The sequence below is a fragment of the Miscanthus floridulus genome, chromosome 19, assembly GCF_019320115.1.
Source record: "Miscanthus floridulus cultivar M001 chromosome 19, ASM1932011v1, whole genome shotgun sequence".
Classification (NCBI taxonomy): domain Eukaryota; kingdom Viridiplantae; phylum Streptophyta; class Magnoliopsida; order Poales; family Poaceae; genus Miscanthus; species Miscanthus floridulus.
Genome location: NC_089598.1, coordinates 85,715,907 through 85,731,972, shown reverse-complemented (window position 1 = coordinate 85,731,972; position 16,066 = coordinate 85,715,907). Strand labels below are relative to the sequence as shown.

At 41.7% G+C, this 16,066-nt stretch overlaps 1 protein-coding gene across 6 annotated transcripts; it reads left to right on the top strand.

Moving 5' to 3' along the window:
• The first annotated feature begins 1,007 nt into the window (after positions 1-1,007).
• LOC136529155 (uncharacterized) lies at positions 1,008-15,919 on the top strand. 6 transcript variants are annotated; one of them, XM_066522224.1, is made up of 19 exons: positions 1,008-1,141; positions 2,430-2,492; positions 6,224-6,305; positions 6,601-6,751; positions 7,691-7,785; positions 10,286-10,335; positions 10,670-11,039; positions 11,443-11,626; positions 12,188-12,289; positions 12,370-12,705; positions 13,038-13,121; positions 13,222-13,380; positions 13,597-13,680; positions 13,789-13,926; positions 14,160-14,272; positions 14,797-14,998; positions 15,097-15,172; positions 15,255-15,371; positions 15,515-15,918. In XM_066522224.1, exons 2-18 carry the CDS (start codon positions 2,444-2,446, stop codon positions 15,350-15,352), a joined length of 2,373 nt encoding a protein of 790 aa, XP_066378321.1. In that variant the 5' UTR covers positions 1,008-1,141; positions 2,430-2,443; the 3' UTR covers positions 15,353-15,371; positions 15,515-15,918. The 6 variants fall into 6 exon arrangements, with proteins under 6 accessions (XP_066378321.1, XP_066378324.1, XP_066378320.1 ...); XM_066522223.1 differs by having other exon boundaries at positions 1,016-1,468; positions 15,515-15,919; XM_066522225.1 differs by having other exon boundaries at positions 1,031-1,141; positions 2,427-2,492; positions 15,515-15,919.
• Positions 15,920-16,066: the final 147 nt, after the last annotated feature.

Sequence of the window (16,066 nt, the reverse complement as noted above, 5' to 3'; positions counted from 1 at the left end):
ACAGCTTCTCCTGGTTGTTGAAAAGGATGAAATCCGTAAATACCTTTTTTTCCTTTTTCTTTTTTTCTTTTTTTCTTCTTCCTCCTTATGTTCTCCCATGCTCGAAAGTCCTAATCTGCAGGTCTGCACCGCACATGGCACATCTCTTCTCTTCCTCTTCCCACGCCTCCATCGTCCGCCGCCGGCGGCTCACCCCTCCTCCCTCACCAGCGTTGTGCCACCAAGTCACATTGTCACCATCTCCTTGGCCCGTGCCATGCCGCCCGTCTTCCAGTTCAGTGCCGTGCCGCGCCTCGTGCTTGCCCTTCCCCTCCCTAGCTTATGCAGACGTGGCCTCACCCATGCAGGGTAAATCGATATCAATACCACGCTAGACTTGCGGGATTGAGAAGAAAACCGAGGGAAACTATTTTTTTAGCTCCTTATCTCTCTCATGGGTTCTCTTGTACGATTCATGCAGCCGTTCGATGAAGCGGAATGACAAGAGAGCGTTTGATTAGCGCTTGCACTAAACTGCTCGTGTAACGCTACCAAATACTACCTCGTCTACAAACGAATGCAATTTTTATTTTTCGAGAAGTCAAACAGGTTGAATTTTGACTAAAATTATATGAAAAAATGCTAATATTCATGAGACAAAATAAGTACAATTATATTAGTTATAGAATATATTTTTATAATAAATTCATTTAGAGACATAAATACTAATATTATTTTCTATAACTTAATCAAACCATAATTGCATTATTTCGTGGGACGAAGAAATCGAGGCAAAGCACCACACCAGTAACCCACCGCACAAGGAGCCAGTCACGGGCGACCTTTTTTTTTTTTTTTGACCATTGTGATTCACATTTACCACACACACAGCAAAAAGCCCGAAGTCCGATGGAGTGGTAGCCTCCCGTGGATTACAATTTACAACCAATCCCGAGGGCAAATCCGTCACGCTCCACAGTATATATCGTCGGGGCCAGCCAGCCTGTCAGCAACAGCAACCGCCGTTCCGGCTTCCGCTAACTCTTCCTCCGCAGCGTGTGGCGTGGCCCTCCGAGGCCTCCGTCCCCCACTCCCCCTGATACGGAAGCACCCAACTCGCCTGCCTGTAAACCCACTCGCGCTTGCTCCGCCTTCGCCGCTGGTAATGCTCCCAATCATAGCCCCGATCCTGCTCTCCCTGTTTCGTTTCAGTCTTGACTCTGAAGTGACCGCGCGACCGCGCCGTCGATTTCGGCCTTTTCTCTTTTCCGGCCTCGGGGGCTCGTGGGTGGGGGTGACTTCCCGCGGCGCGCGGCGGTGTTCGGTTACTCTTCGTCTGCGATGTTTGGGCGTGGCTGATTGTGGTGCCTGCTCGTTGCCCTGTTTGGGGTTGGGGTTTTGTGGCGTAGTGGTGGTGGGGTTTTTTTGGGTGGGGGTTTGGTGCTTTCCCTCGCCTCGACGTCACTGTACGTTGCTTGCGTAATGTTGGGTGCGTAATCGGTGATCATTTCCTCTCTTAACTAATTTGTTTTAGTGACTGCGAAAATCTGCATTTAAGTTTCGAAAATGGTTGCAGTTCTTGTGAGGGACTCCGCTTTGTAAGAGTTTGTATGCGTTAATTTCTCTTTGTTTACCTGGTTTAGATTGGTGCTCGTGGATGCGTTTATTTTCAGTTGAATGCTGTGTTTCCTGGGATCTCGGATTCGGATGGAATCAAACAAGCGGCCAATATTTCCTTCCTTGGTCGTGAATTCGTGATTTCGAGCGCTTGCCGCTTGGTGCTGATTTTGATGCGTTATTGGTGGAATTGGTGCAATGTTGAAGGTGTATTAGGGGCACGTTTGGTGGTTCACGGCCTTTTGGCCTTATTTGTGGCCTTGGGTTTTGCATTGGGCGCCTACCTGGGTCGGGGTTGTACTTGACTTATTTAACTTGTGCAGTACGAGTATGTGATTGTGATAGTTTGGTGGGAATGCCAAAAGTTATTATTGGTTCGATATATGTTCCATTTTGATGTTACTTTGAAGCATTTGCCTGGACACGGAATTTGGCACTTAACTGTAAAAATGATCTGCTGACATTTGTGTCAGTTTTGTTTTTTTTTGCAATTTCTGCGATAGAACTTCTATGGCTCCATTGGTTATGAAAAGGAAAATTCACCTAGTAGCCTGCTGACTTGATCTAGTAGGAAGAGTAATTATGCTATATCTTAATAATAGTTGTGGACTCTTTATGTTTTACTACATGCCTCTTGGCTAGGAATGCATTATGTTTGGGCTTCATTTTCTTCTTCAACTTTGTATAGTTGATTGACTTTCAATGCAATTCGCAGGCTTGATTTCAGTTTAGTTTAGATGGAGGTTTATTACCTAGTTTTTTTTATTGGAGGTGCATTACCTTATCTTCGAATATAATCAATTGTCATTCCAATGCTCATGCTGTTCTAGCAGGTGAAGTAAAAAAGATGGGAAGTGAGACATTTGATTTGAATGAGCAACCACATGAAAATCAAGGTACGAGAGTCATTGATAATTGTCAGTTTCTTACTTTGTTATAATGAAATAACATACTTTTGTGTAGATTGGGTTTTCCATAACAAATTCTTATGACATTTCTGCAAATCCTTGTACTGCTCAAAATTATTTATTGCACCCTTCTGTATGAACTGTAACTTTAGTTTTCATAATTTACCACATTTACTTTGTGCATATTATCAGTTGTAAGTTGTAGCCATGTACATTGAATTGCTCATGGACGGAATGTGGCTTGAACTTTGGGATGGGTCTAAATTCTCTTATGAAGTATGGACATGTATTGTCCATCGAACTTCATTCACAATCTGTGATTTTTGTAGCACCCGGTTTTAAGAACAAAACCAGATACACACCATATGTGAGTTCAGGAAGTCAGATCTTACATATAGTTACAAATAAGGGTAATATCGAAAGACAATGCTCAATATATAACATACTTGGTATAAAGGATATCATCTTAAACAGCAAACTGCGGAAAGACAACTCTGATCTTCGGGTGAAGACTCCAATTCCACAGGGACAACTGACTTGTTGATTACAAGCCTAATTCCCTAGCAATCTGGTACCCATCCGAGATTTTTTCAAAGATTTAAAAAGTAAAGCAAGCGTAAGTACATGTCATACTCAACAAATATAACATGGGGTTCATGAGGCTCAAGTGGCTAACACTGGTTTAACTACGATTAGCTTTTAATGAGTCATGATTTTAGCAGTTGAGTGGCAACAAGTTTATCACAAACCCATGTAAACACATGATCAGGTAAACATGAATAATGAATAGCATAAACAATAATCATTATTGAGCATATTTATCATCAGTATCATCAGTGTTCATCATCTATTCCGTAAATGTTCCAAGGCTGCTCGTGACTGTGAGCACGGCTGATATACCAGTTTTATACTCTGCAGAGGTTGTACACTTTCACTATGAGTCGTGATTTACTCTTTCGTCCGAGGTGATCAGCCTCTTGACCCACTACCTAGGAAGGTCGGCAGGGTTTACTATGAAGCCTTTCAAAGGTTTGTCTAACAAGTTAGGGCCATTAGATTCACTCGGCAAACAGATGTAGAGCTCCCCTTCCCGATGGCATAATGACGCGCAGCCTATACACAAGGGGACAAAGGCCACACTATACCCGATTCGTCAAGCCATTCTTACGCCATAAAGGTAACCACTAATAAGCTAGAAAAGATCCTCATACTGAGCTAAAGTTAGAGCCATGTAGCTCTCACAATTGTAGTGTAAGTCCCGGATGTTCGCTTACAGATAAGTCCTTAGGGAGATGAATCTAGAGCATTTAGAGTAGCTAAACACTCCAGGCTTTTGTTTCCATGTTGCTAAAAAGTCATGTTTTAACGTTTATTGCATACACTATTAGTCAAGTTACAAGATCATGGTTTAGTTGAGCACTAGCATAGCTACCCAATACATAACCCATAGGAGACAAGGTATAAGTCCAAATCTAGGAAATCCTTATCAAGGTGACACATGCAATCATGGATTAAATGTATTAAGGTGAATAGGAAACAAGGATAATCCCATGCTATACTTGCCTTAAACTCAGATCCTTCTTCTAGTCCAAATCTTCCAAAAACTGCTTCTTTGTCACCAACGCAAAGCTCACCGACTGGACATGATCATAAAACACCACACAAGTATCCATGCAATCATACACGAAGCAAACAATAGAACTAAATTAGAACAGTACACAAAACATGTGAAATAGCAAGTGAAAAGGTTTTAAAGATGTTCTGCACGTTGCTATGAACACACAGGCGCGAAAAGCACACTAATTGGAGCTATGGTTTGAATGAAACGGCCACCGAAAGATCTACTCATAAGAGAAAATATAAAACTATAAGCTTCATATGTTTTAACTATATAAAAGCATATATAAATTGAATTAAGTCAAATTTATATTTGAATTATAAAACTAAAGTAAAACAAATCATATTTTATTTATAAAATCCAGCTGCATAATTTTTATTCAAATTAGAGTCTAAACTATGAAATTCCAGAAATAGTGACATGATAACATTGTTACTAACGCGTAGATCTCGTTGTAATGAATCTAGCGCAACTTGAACGGGTTAAATCGGAGCTAAAATGTAGAAGATATGAATTAAACAAGATTTCCTTTAATAAAATAATAGATTAAATTTAGCCTCGAGTTTTAAAAGTTGAAAACATATCTAACAGTAGGATGAACATGTAGATTACGGAATTATGAACCTAACGCAAGTTGAATGGATCAAAACGGAGTTAAAACGAAAAAATTATGGCCTAAAGAAAACTAGTGGCAAAATTGTAAATAGATGAAAACGTATTTTGAAACTAATCCCAAAGAACTACGTTTTCAAAAGAAGTAAACGTATTATGTGAATACGCAATAGACTGTGGGTTGAAATTTGGAAAAGTAGAGGGGCTCTTTAGCATAATTGCATGACGAAGGGGTATCAGCCGATCTCGGCCGTTAGATCTGAGATGAATGGCTGGGATTAGATGGGAGAGGGCGAGAGAGAGGAGACCGGCCGGAACAGGGAATCCAGCAAGGCGACTGCCATTGCCGGCGGTGAGAAGCTCACCGGCGAGCACAGAAAACAACCTACGGACCACGGTTTTCAACGGGAAAAGCACAGGGGTGCGTATCTTGAGCTCGCTAACTCGATAGGGGCCTCGGGGATGGCTGTGAGGGCACAGAGGCGGCGGAAGGCTTGTGACGGCGGGTCGGGTTCGACGGCGAAGCTACGGCGAACTACTACGCGAAGCAGAGAGCGGGAGAGAGCTCGGACGGTGACGTAGGTCTCCTTACCGTATTCCGCAGCGAGGCAACGAGTTCACGGCGGCGGCGAAGCAGCGGGCGGCGTCAATGGCAGCAGCGGCCGTGCTCTGCCTCGGCGAGACCCCGGAAGCGGCGCGGCTAGCTAGGGCAAAGGCGGCGGCTGCGAGCTAGGTAGAGGGAAGGCGGCGCAACGCAGGGGCGCTATTTATGAGCGGGGCTAGCTTGTGGGTCACACCAGGCGCGGCGTAGCGGAGGCGGAGACGAGCTCGGTGTTCGGCTCGAACACGAGCGGGAGGTAGGAGGTGACGGCGCCGCTGACATGCGGGTCCAGCGCGTCAGCGAGACAGGCGAGAGAGAAGAGAGAGCACGGGTGGCGTGGCTTGCTGGGCCATGGCTGCTAAGCGGGCCGCGCGGGAGAGACGGGCTGTGGCTTTGGTGGGGAGAGGGGAAGCGGGAGCGGGCCGGCCTGGAGGGAGCTGGGCCTGTAGGAGCGAGGAGGGAGCAGGCCAAGAGAGGGAGTTGGGCCAACGGGCCAGAAGTGAGGGAGGGAGTGTTTTCTCTTTTTATTTAGTTTTTTTCTTTTATTTCATAGCCATTTCAAAAGCAAATTTGAATTCGTTTTATGTTTTAGTAAAACCCCACTCAACCAAATAAATAATATGCATGGCATGAATGCACAAACATGTTGCTAACCCTAAGGTAAATTTTAATTGGATGAAAAGTTTTATTTTCCTATGTTTTCATGAGCACAAAAATTCAAAATCAAACCAATTTAGCTATATTTCCAAAGGAGAAATTTTTAGGGTGTTACAATTTTTCTTAAACTTGAACTTTGCTTCCCCTTTGTGGCTTGTTGTCCAACTATATTTATATAATAGAATAAATTTATCCAAGATTTGGCCTGAAGAACACAGTTTTTTATGGTAGGTGACAACCTGAATTATGTGCTGTTGCAAAAGGATTGTAAGAACATATGCCGCACCAAAGTTTGTGATCTTCCCATAGAAGTGTAAGTTGACATTTTTTCTGACAAATTAGTTACATTAAGTACTTTGTATACTTGGACCAAACTGTTGGTGAAAACATGGGATGGTTCATGTTTATGTAGCGTATTATTGCACATCAACACCACTTAAGTTAACTTGGACACATGATCTTTTCACCGGTTCAGTGCAATGTGCAACACTGTTGTCCCTATGGTCAACACTAGCTCCGAACCATTATATCTGTTCTAATCATGCCTATATGATTATTTTACTTGCAACAGTGCTCTACAACATCACAATTATTCTTTCCTTTTGCAGGCCGACCATTTGGCCAATTATTTCATTTGTGCCAACTAAAGCATACCAAAAGAGTGATTTCCCAAAATTTTCGCTGCTTCCTGATCCCGAAGACGGTCGTCAGAAATCTGAATGGAGAAAGTTCATGCGCTTCCTTTCGGATAATAAAAGGGTAAACTATTTTCTACATAAAGAATAAATATGCTAAACAAGAAGGCTACCTTTCGTTCCCTTAATTTTCTCTGAAAGAATTAGGGTCAGGATTAGGGACCAACCAACTTACCATCCTGGAGTTCTCACTTTGGATGCTGTGAGTAGCTAAAGTTGTTACAAAAAGTGTATGACATGGACATCTGGATTAAGATTTAAGAAGAATAAGAGATTTTAGTGTTGGTAGATATGATGTCCAAACAAGGTATTTGGGAGGGCATTGGATCAAGCCAGGTTCTGGAAGGCTAAAGAGGACGGTGTACAGAATCCCATAGCAAAGTACATTCCCTGGCAATGAATGGATTTCACATTAGGGGTCTTGGTATTTATAGCTGAGGACACTTAACTTTCTGTGTATCTTTACAGTCTCCGGTATGGAACTTACCGAGGGCATAATACTCTGGATATGCAGGGGTATCCCTGACCTTTGTACAACCTATCTCTTTGCGGCTCCCCTGTAGTGCATTCCTACGTCTGGTGAGGGATCCCCTGTAGTCCTGTACGCCACATCATCTGCTGATGTGGCCTCCTGTCTTCTCAAGGAGGCTTCGGGAACCATCCTCCCTGAATCAGTACATCTTCCATCCTTGATCTGCCAGTAAACTTCCAGATGCTTCTGGAAGTCTACCTCCTTCCTTGTTTTGGCCGTCCGTGCTCATGGGTTCCCTGGGAGCAGGTCATCTGGCCACCCTGTGGACTGGATTCTGTATCATGGGCTACCCCTTGCTGTCAACTGCAACATCGCGGATACGGTTGGTGCCAATCTGTTTCCCCAGCAGGTGGTGAGGGAGAGGGGTCTGATGTGCTGTATGAAAATTATCTAAAATACTTTTGGCAGGTTTTATGTGCTGTATTTTGTTGTCACACAATCTAGTAAATCTGTTTTTTTCTACTTGTGAAGGCTGCTATTGCTAGATGTGGGTCCTCAACCTTCCACATACTTGCTCCTGAACCTGATGAATGCTCAAATTTTCCGCATGCGGTGTTCTTGTATGACAACAACAACAACAAAGCCTTTAAGTCCCAAACAAGTTGGGGTAGGCTAGAGTAGAAACCCATCAGAAGCAATCAAGGTTCAGGCACGTGAATAGCTGTCTTCCAAGCACTCCTATCTAAGGCTAAGTCTTTGGGTATATTCCATCCTTTCAAGTCTCCTTTTATTGCCTCTACCCAAGTCAACTTCGGTCTTCCTCTGCCTCTCTTCACGTTACTATCCTGACTTAGGACTCCACTACGCACCGGTGCATCTGGAGGTCTCCGTTGCACATGTCCAAACCATCTCAACCGGTGTTGGACAAGCTTTTCTTCAATTGGCGCTACCCCTAATCTCTCACATATATCATCGTTTCGAACTCGATCCCTTCTTGTATGACCGCACATCCAACGCAACATACGCATTTCCGCGACACTTAGCTGTTGAATATGCCGTCTTTTCGTAGGCCAACATTCTGCACCATACAACATAGCAGGTCTAATCGCCGTCCTATAAAACTTGCCTTTTAGCTTCTGTGATACCCTTTTGTCACATAGGACACCAGACGCTTGCCGCCACTTCATCCACCCTGCTTTGATTCTATGGCTAACATCTTCATCAATATCCCCGTCCCTCTGTAGCATTGATCCTAAATATCGAAAGGTATCCTTCCTAGGCACTACTTGACCTTCCAAACTAGCATCTTCCTCCTCCCGAGTAGTAGTGCCGAAGTCACATCTCATATACTCAGTTTTAGTTCTACTGAGTCTAAAACCTTTGGACTCCAAAGTCTCCCGCCATAACTCTAGTTTCTTATTCACTCCTGTCCGGCTTTCATCAACTAGCACTATATCGTCCGCGAAAAGCATACACCAAGGGATGTCCCCTTGTATGTCACTTGTGACCTCATCCATCACTAAAGCAAACAAATAAGGGCTCAAAGCTGACCCTTGATGTAGTCCTATCCTAATCGGGAAGTCATCCGTGTCTCCATCACTTGTTCGAACTCTAGTCACAACATTGTTGTACATGTCCTTAATGAGCCCGACGTACTTCGTTGGGATTTTATGTTTGTCCAAAGCCCACCACATAACATTCCTTGGTATTTTATCATAAGCCTTCTCCAAGTCAATAAAAACCATGTGTAGGTCCTTCTTCTTCTCCCTATACCGCTCCATAACTTGTCTTACTAAGAAAATGGCTTCCATTGTTGACCTTCCGGGCATGAAACCAACTTGGTTCATAGAGACCCGCGTTATTGCTCTCAAGCGATGCTCGATAACTCTCTCCCATAGCTTCATAGTATGGCTCATCAACTTAATTCCCTGGTAATTCGTACAACTTTGAATATCCCCTTTATTCTTGTAGATCGATACCAATATACTTCTTCTCCACTCATCAGACATCTTGTTCGATCGAAAAATATGGTTGAACAGCTTGGTTAGCCATACTATAGCTATGTCCCCGATGCATCTCCACACCTCGATTGGGATACCATCCGGTCCCATCGCCTTACCTCATTTCATCCTTTTCAACGCCTCTTTGACCTCAGATTCTTGGATTCTCCGCACAAAGCGCCTATTGGTGTCATCAAAAGAGTCATCCAACTGAAAGGTTGTGTCCATATTTTCACCATTGAACAATTTGTCAAAATACTCTTGCCATCGATGTCGGATCTCATCCTCCTTCACCAAGAGATGCTCCCTTTCATCCTTAATGCACTTAACTTGGTTGAAGTCCCGTGTCTTTCTCTCACGAACCCTAGTCATCCTATAAATGTCCTTCTCCCCTTCCTTCGTACTCAAATGTTGGTAAAGATCCTGGTACGCTCTACCCTTTGCCACACTTACAGCTCGCTTTGCAGTCTTCTTTGCCACCTTGTACTTCTCTATGTTGTCCACATTCCTGTTATGGTACAAGCGTCTATAGCATTCTTTCTTCTCCTTAATAGCCCTTTGGACTTCCTCGTTCCACCACCAAGTATCTTTAGCCTCGCGTCCCCTTCCTTTGGTAACTCCACACACCGCTGAGGCTACCTTCCGAATGTTGGTTGCCATCTTGTCCCACATGTTGTTTATGTCGTCTTCTTCCTTCCAAGAGCCCTCTTTGATAACCCTTTCCCTAAATACCTCTGACGTCTCCCCTTTCAGTTTCCACCACTTTGTTCTTTCAATCTTAGCTTATTTATCCATACGGACACGCACCTGAAAACGAAAATCTGCCACCAAAAGCTTATGTTGAGAAACAACACACTCCCCCGGTATCACCTTGCAATCCAAGCATGCTCGTTTGTCCTTTCTTCTTGCGAGGACAAAATCAATCTGGCTACAGTGTTGTCCGCTACTGAAGGTCACTAGATGAGATTCTCTCTTTCTAAAGAAAGTGTTGGCTATCATCAGGTCAAAAGCCACCGCGAAGTCCAGAACTTCCTCCCCCTCCTGATTCCTACTACCATACCCAAAACCTCCATGAACTGCCTCGAAACCTGCGCTTGTAGTACCTACATGCGGTGTTCTTGTATGAGTGTGGACAAAATGGCCCTGGAGATTGCAAACAGATGGCAAGAACATCTGGTGAGGGTTTTTCGGTGCTGCCTCTTGAGAGCAACTCTTTTTGCTAAGATGATTCAGTAGCCCTACATGAGTACATTTTGTCAATTTGTCATCTCAATTTCATCATTGACAGTTTGTTTTAAGTGGCTGATGTCATGTCATTTCCTAAATGTTGCTTTGTTGAGCTCTCTTCTGTTTAATTCCTCATTTGGATCATTACTTTTTCGTTGTGTTGGGTCATACATGGTTGAAGTCGATGATACGCAACATACTATACCATATTTCCTTTGAACTTTGGATGATAAAAATTGATTTTGCTAATTGATCATTCTTTTCTAAACTGTCATGACACCAGGGAAACATGTGAATGGTCCTGTGATGAATGCTTCAAAGTGGCCTTTCAAGAGTGACTTTCAGTATGGCTCAAGAAACTCTAAGCCACCATACTTTAAAGAGGAGGTCTGTGATAGTTTACCGAAGCCCAAGGAGATGGAAACTTCACCTAAGCATCATGATCCAATTGTCACATCCTCTCCATGTGAATCTGTTGAAGACGGCCCTAGAGTTTTGAATCCGGTGGTAAACAAGAGAACGGCTTCTCCTACCAAAAATTTCATCGTTGCAGACCCTAGCTATCTGCGAACACTTAGTCAGACACATGCTAGCTGGATATTTGGAGCAATAGCTGAGCTCATTGATAATTCCAGAGATGCTGGTGCATCCAGGTATGCTCATATCTTCAGGATTCTGTAATAAGAATATATTGTTTTTTTTTTAATTTTGCAATCAGTTTAGGTCCTGTTTGTAATCTGCGTAGTGTGTTGTGCTGTATTATGGAATCTAGTTAAGAAAATCTTTACCTTTTTAAAAATTAAAATATTCTCATGTGCCTCTAAGAAAGGTTCTCAGTTTGTTTATATTTCAAAGAAAAGGAATATGTTCTTAACAGAAGAATCAAACTGTAGATCGTAGATTAAAAAATCACCATAGTGTCAACATGTTCTGTTTGTAGTTTTCAGAATCCTGTTGCAAGATGTTTTATTAGCATAGTTTATTTACTGTTTTCAGTTATTCCTATTTGACTGTGCTAATTACTTGTTTCTTATTTATTGTTGTTTATCATGGAAGGGTGAGTATTTCCATCGAACATTTGTTTTCAAAGAAAGCACAAAAGAAAATTCCTGTCTTATCTGTAATTGATGATGGACATGGAATGACTTATCCTGACATGATGAGAATGATCTCTTTTGGCCATAAACGACCAAATGAACATCGTGAGGATCAGATTGGGAGATTTGGAATCGGATTTAAGGTAGAAATCTTTCAGTTGAAGATGGCTTCATCTTCTGTTTCAGTGTTTCTGTCTGCTCAAAGGCACAGTTTTAGATTGCACTCTCGTTCTATCCTCATCATTGATGTGGTCTATGCTTTATCTCACCTAATAAACCCTTCAAATCCCAATGATGAACACAATATGTTTTATTATTTTGCGCGACTGAAACAGTTTTATCTGAAGGCTCTTATTTGTGTGACGCTGAGAATTTGTTTGTATGTTATTCAACAGTCTCAGATGATATGTTCATTCTACTATGTCAACGATTTTCCCTGCCTGGTGCTAACCTTCAAGTTGATGTATGCTCCATCATTTCTGCCCTAAAAGCTGATGAAAATGTCTATTGTTTAAATATACTAATATAAGACCTGATGAATATTAACATTATCACTTCAGAGTTCCTGTTCATGATTCATAGCTGTCCTAGCGCTGCAAACAGTACTTCAATCATGCCTACAGTTTTGCTGATCATTTTTTTGCATACAGATTTATATTGTATGAAGATTGATGTTGTTACTATTTTCTGTGTGGTACATGTAGACTGGCGCTCTGAAACTTGGAAAAGATGCAATTGTTCTCACACAAACTAAATCCTCCAGATCAGTGGCCTTTCTTTCTCAGTCTTTTAATGAAGAAAAGGATGTATGTATTGTTCTTATTGCTCCCCCATCCCCCCTGCCTCCCTCGTAGTGTATTGCATTAAATTGGATAATTCGCTGCAGAACCTTGAGATCCCTGTGGTGGCATATCGAAAGGAAGGACAATACATGGAAGTTGATTTGAGCGTTCAGTCTGATGCTACTGCAGAATATAACTTGAGTGTTATTAAGAATTTTTCTTCGTTCAATGAGTATTTCATTGGAGAAAAGTTAGGCCTATTTGGTGAAGATCGTACTGGGACACAAATTTACATATGGAATTTAGACAGATGGGGTACTCAATGCACTTTGGAGTGGAATTCTGGTAAGTCTTCAGAAAATCCTGTGCACCCTGGTCGTGGAGACATATTAATCCGTTCAAGAAGAGTCAGATCACGTCCAGGACAAACAAGTAACAAGGTATGCTCTGTAACTCTTCATCAATTTACTTTGATCTCTTTGAGGCAAGAGACAACCATACTAAACATGACCTCTAGGGGTGTATTTTGAATTTCACCTTGTAGGATCCAGAAGTTCATTGTAGCTTTCTGATGGGATACTGTAGCTTTCATGTTTTTATATATACTGCTTGTTGTGGTTTGGTAATGATGCATGCCATGCACACATTGATATTCTGAACCTTGTGCATGGTTGATTTGGAACCTAACCATATTCTTTGTCCATGTCATGGTTTGCAATGGTTCTTAATATTCTGTGCATTGAATCACTTCTTTTATGGATCGTATTCTTAGGTGCTGTTGGACTATTCTCTTCAGTCCTATCTGGAAGTTATGTTCTTGAATCCTCGGATGAAGATATCTGTCCAAGGGTCTTTGGTAAATATTCTTTTCTTGAGCACTCTTTGTTATTCCAGTGTCATTTCTTTCTATGTTATAGTTGCCTGTTTTCATTTGCTGTTTTTTTTTTACTTGGCAGGTCAAAAGCCGCCCATTGGCGAAGACCCTTAACAAGACTTCTGTTGTGTCTGGTGAAATTATGGGAAGGACTATTCTATTGACTCTGGGAAGGAGCAAAGTAGAATGGGACAGAACAAACTGTGGAATCTTCTTATATTGGCATGGTCGTTTGATAGAGGTGAGGTTAGCTGTTCTGGCATTAATAGTTAATCTGCCTTCTAGACTATAGTTGAGACTCGAGAGTGAATTGTGGCTCCATTTATGTTGAAAATGGAAATAGACATGTTAGATGTAACATCTAAGCTGCAGGAATTACATTGAAATTTCCATGTCCAAGTTTATAGCTGTAAATGTTTGCTTTGTTGTACTTGTGATTATGTGTTTCACTTTTCAGTCTTACAAGCGGGTTGGAGGCCAAAAGCATAGTACTGACATGGGGCGTGGAGTAATAGGAGTTGCAGATATCACAAATCTCATTGTATGCTTACACCATGACTATCCTATTTTTTGTTTTTCGTTCAGAGCAAGAAATTCAGTTCTCCTTTAGCCTCATATCCATGGAATTAACTTCTCTGTTCTTCTGCAGGATGATGAAGATGGTAATTCATGGGTTCTGAACAATAAACAGGGATTTCAAGATTGTGAAATGTATGCTAAACTGGAGGAGTGGCTTGGTAGGAAAGTGGATGAATACTGGGATACAAAATTTGACAGTCTCGAGCTGGTATAGATTATGTTTATTCTGGAATAAATTAACGTGCCTTACTGCTCATGCATATGGGGCCATGAGGTGCTAAATGTTCATACTAATATCTTAAACATAGTGGGATGGGGGTGGGAGGATTGAGAGTTTCTTTCCAATCTTTGTTTATACTTGTGCCATCAGAAGCTCAATGTCTATATATTATATATGGACGAAGTTCTCATTGTAGATTCTTTCATAACTGTTTCATCCAGAGAAAAGGGGATGAGCGCCACAAGCCTGATTCTGACTGGGTTCAGTGCTACAGCTGTCGTAAATGGAGAATGTTGAATGCAGGCTTCAATGTAGACAATCTTCCTGAGGAATGGTTTGTATCAGGCAGGCATGAAGGATTTTCATACATGATGAAGTCACGATTTTAATATTGTGCCCTTCTTACTCTTAAGCTGTAATGACACAATTGATTGGTTACATGGTAACACTAGAGCACTTCTTTTAGTTAGTGTTAATCTTTCTTTTACATATTAATAATCAGGTGATTATGAAGTAGTAATTTTACCATTGAGCACTTAGCTACCGTTAAACCACAGTGAATAATTAGTGATTTGACTTGGTAACCACACTATATCACTTCTTTATTAATGATGATCATCTTGCTGCCTTCTCACCTTAGTGGATAAACATTTAGTTGTTCATGCATCAGTTTTAGTACTCATCGTCTGAATAATTGGATCTCAATTCATTATCTGTTCCAAACTATTTGTAGATACTTACATGTAACATTGCAGTTGCGTGGTTTATACAATGGGAGTTTATGATTTTGGTTCACTATAGTTTATACATGGGCATTACTTTTTGATAGTTTTTAAGCCCTGATGTTCTGAATTTCAGGTTCTGCTACATGCCACCATTCAATGGCAAATGTGAGATTCCTGAACAACACATGGGACGAGGCGTCATCGTGATAGGTGAGAAGAGATCTGGACATGATGAACAAAATAAGGCTGCCCTGCAAGGAGGTGCACCAAAGAAGGAAATGAGGCCTCAGAACCTCGAGATTCAGGTGATTACTCAAGATGAAGAAGATGCGAAGGTAGCTAGTAACCCTGAATCATATAGTACACTTCCTCTGTTCAAGATCAAAACCATGGAGATAAATAGCTGTTCACATTCTGTACTCATAATGTACAGGGTATGCCAGAGGTTGTCAACAAGCGAAAGAAACCTTCAAGTGGCACCCCATCAAAGCCCAAGAACAACAGCGATGGTAGGACCATCATACCAGCTGAGATTCCCTAATTTTTGTCAATTGTTTGTCTTGCATGAACTAAAAAAAAATCCCTTTTCAGATGATCTTGAAGGCGTGTCCTCACAAACTGAAGATGACGTCCCTCTCCTTAAGTTAAAGAGGCTAAGAAGGGGGCCTGCAAAGACTTCCAAATGTTGACAGAAAGTGAAACTACACGGTAACCATTCTGTGCCTTTCCTTCTCTTTTGTTGGGCTCTAAAAGTTACATGCCAGTAATGATCACTCTGCTTCATTTCTCTATAGTTTCTCTTCTTGTCTCTTGTTAGATCCTTCGACTTAATGCCTCTGCTCTTTCCCCAGCTGGTGTAATGCTTCGTTTGGACTTTGGACGGACTTTGGACTTCGAGACTGATGCATGAGGGTACGAGGCCTTCGTTTAGCACACTGGCAGCTATAATTCTCTTGCTTTTGTGCAGTAGAATTTTGAAACGTGCGTGTTTGTAAATAGAATTCTGCTGTTGGATTAGGCGTCTGTTTGTAAGTAGGTGTTTCTCGCATTCAAATGTTCCAGCTTAGGCCCTATATGGATCTATTAACTACTATTTGATCCATTAACTACTAATAGTTAGCTAGCAAATAGACCATAACTAATATTAGCTAGTTTTGTTCAACTAATGAAATAGATGTTAGAGCATCTCCAATAGTTCTCAAAAAACCAATTGATAAATCAAGAGGTTTTCAAGTGGCTAAAAAGAAGTTGGGAGTATATCGTCGGTTTCCAAAATTCTGTTCCTAAAGAACAATTTTGCATTAGGAATCCTGCACTATTTTCAAATCACCATAACCTCTTGTGTAAGATGCCAGAGACGCTGCATGTTGCTGCTGGATTCGCGACAGATGTAAATGGTTTGA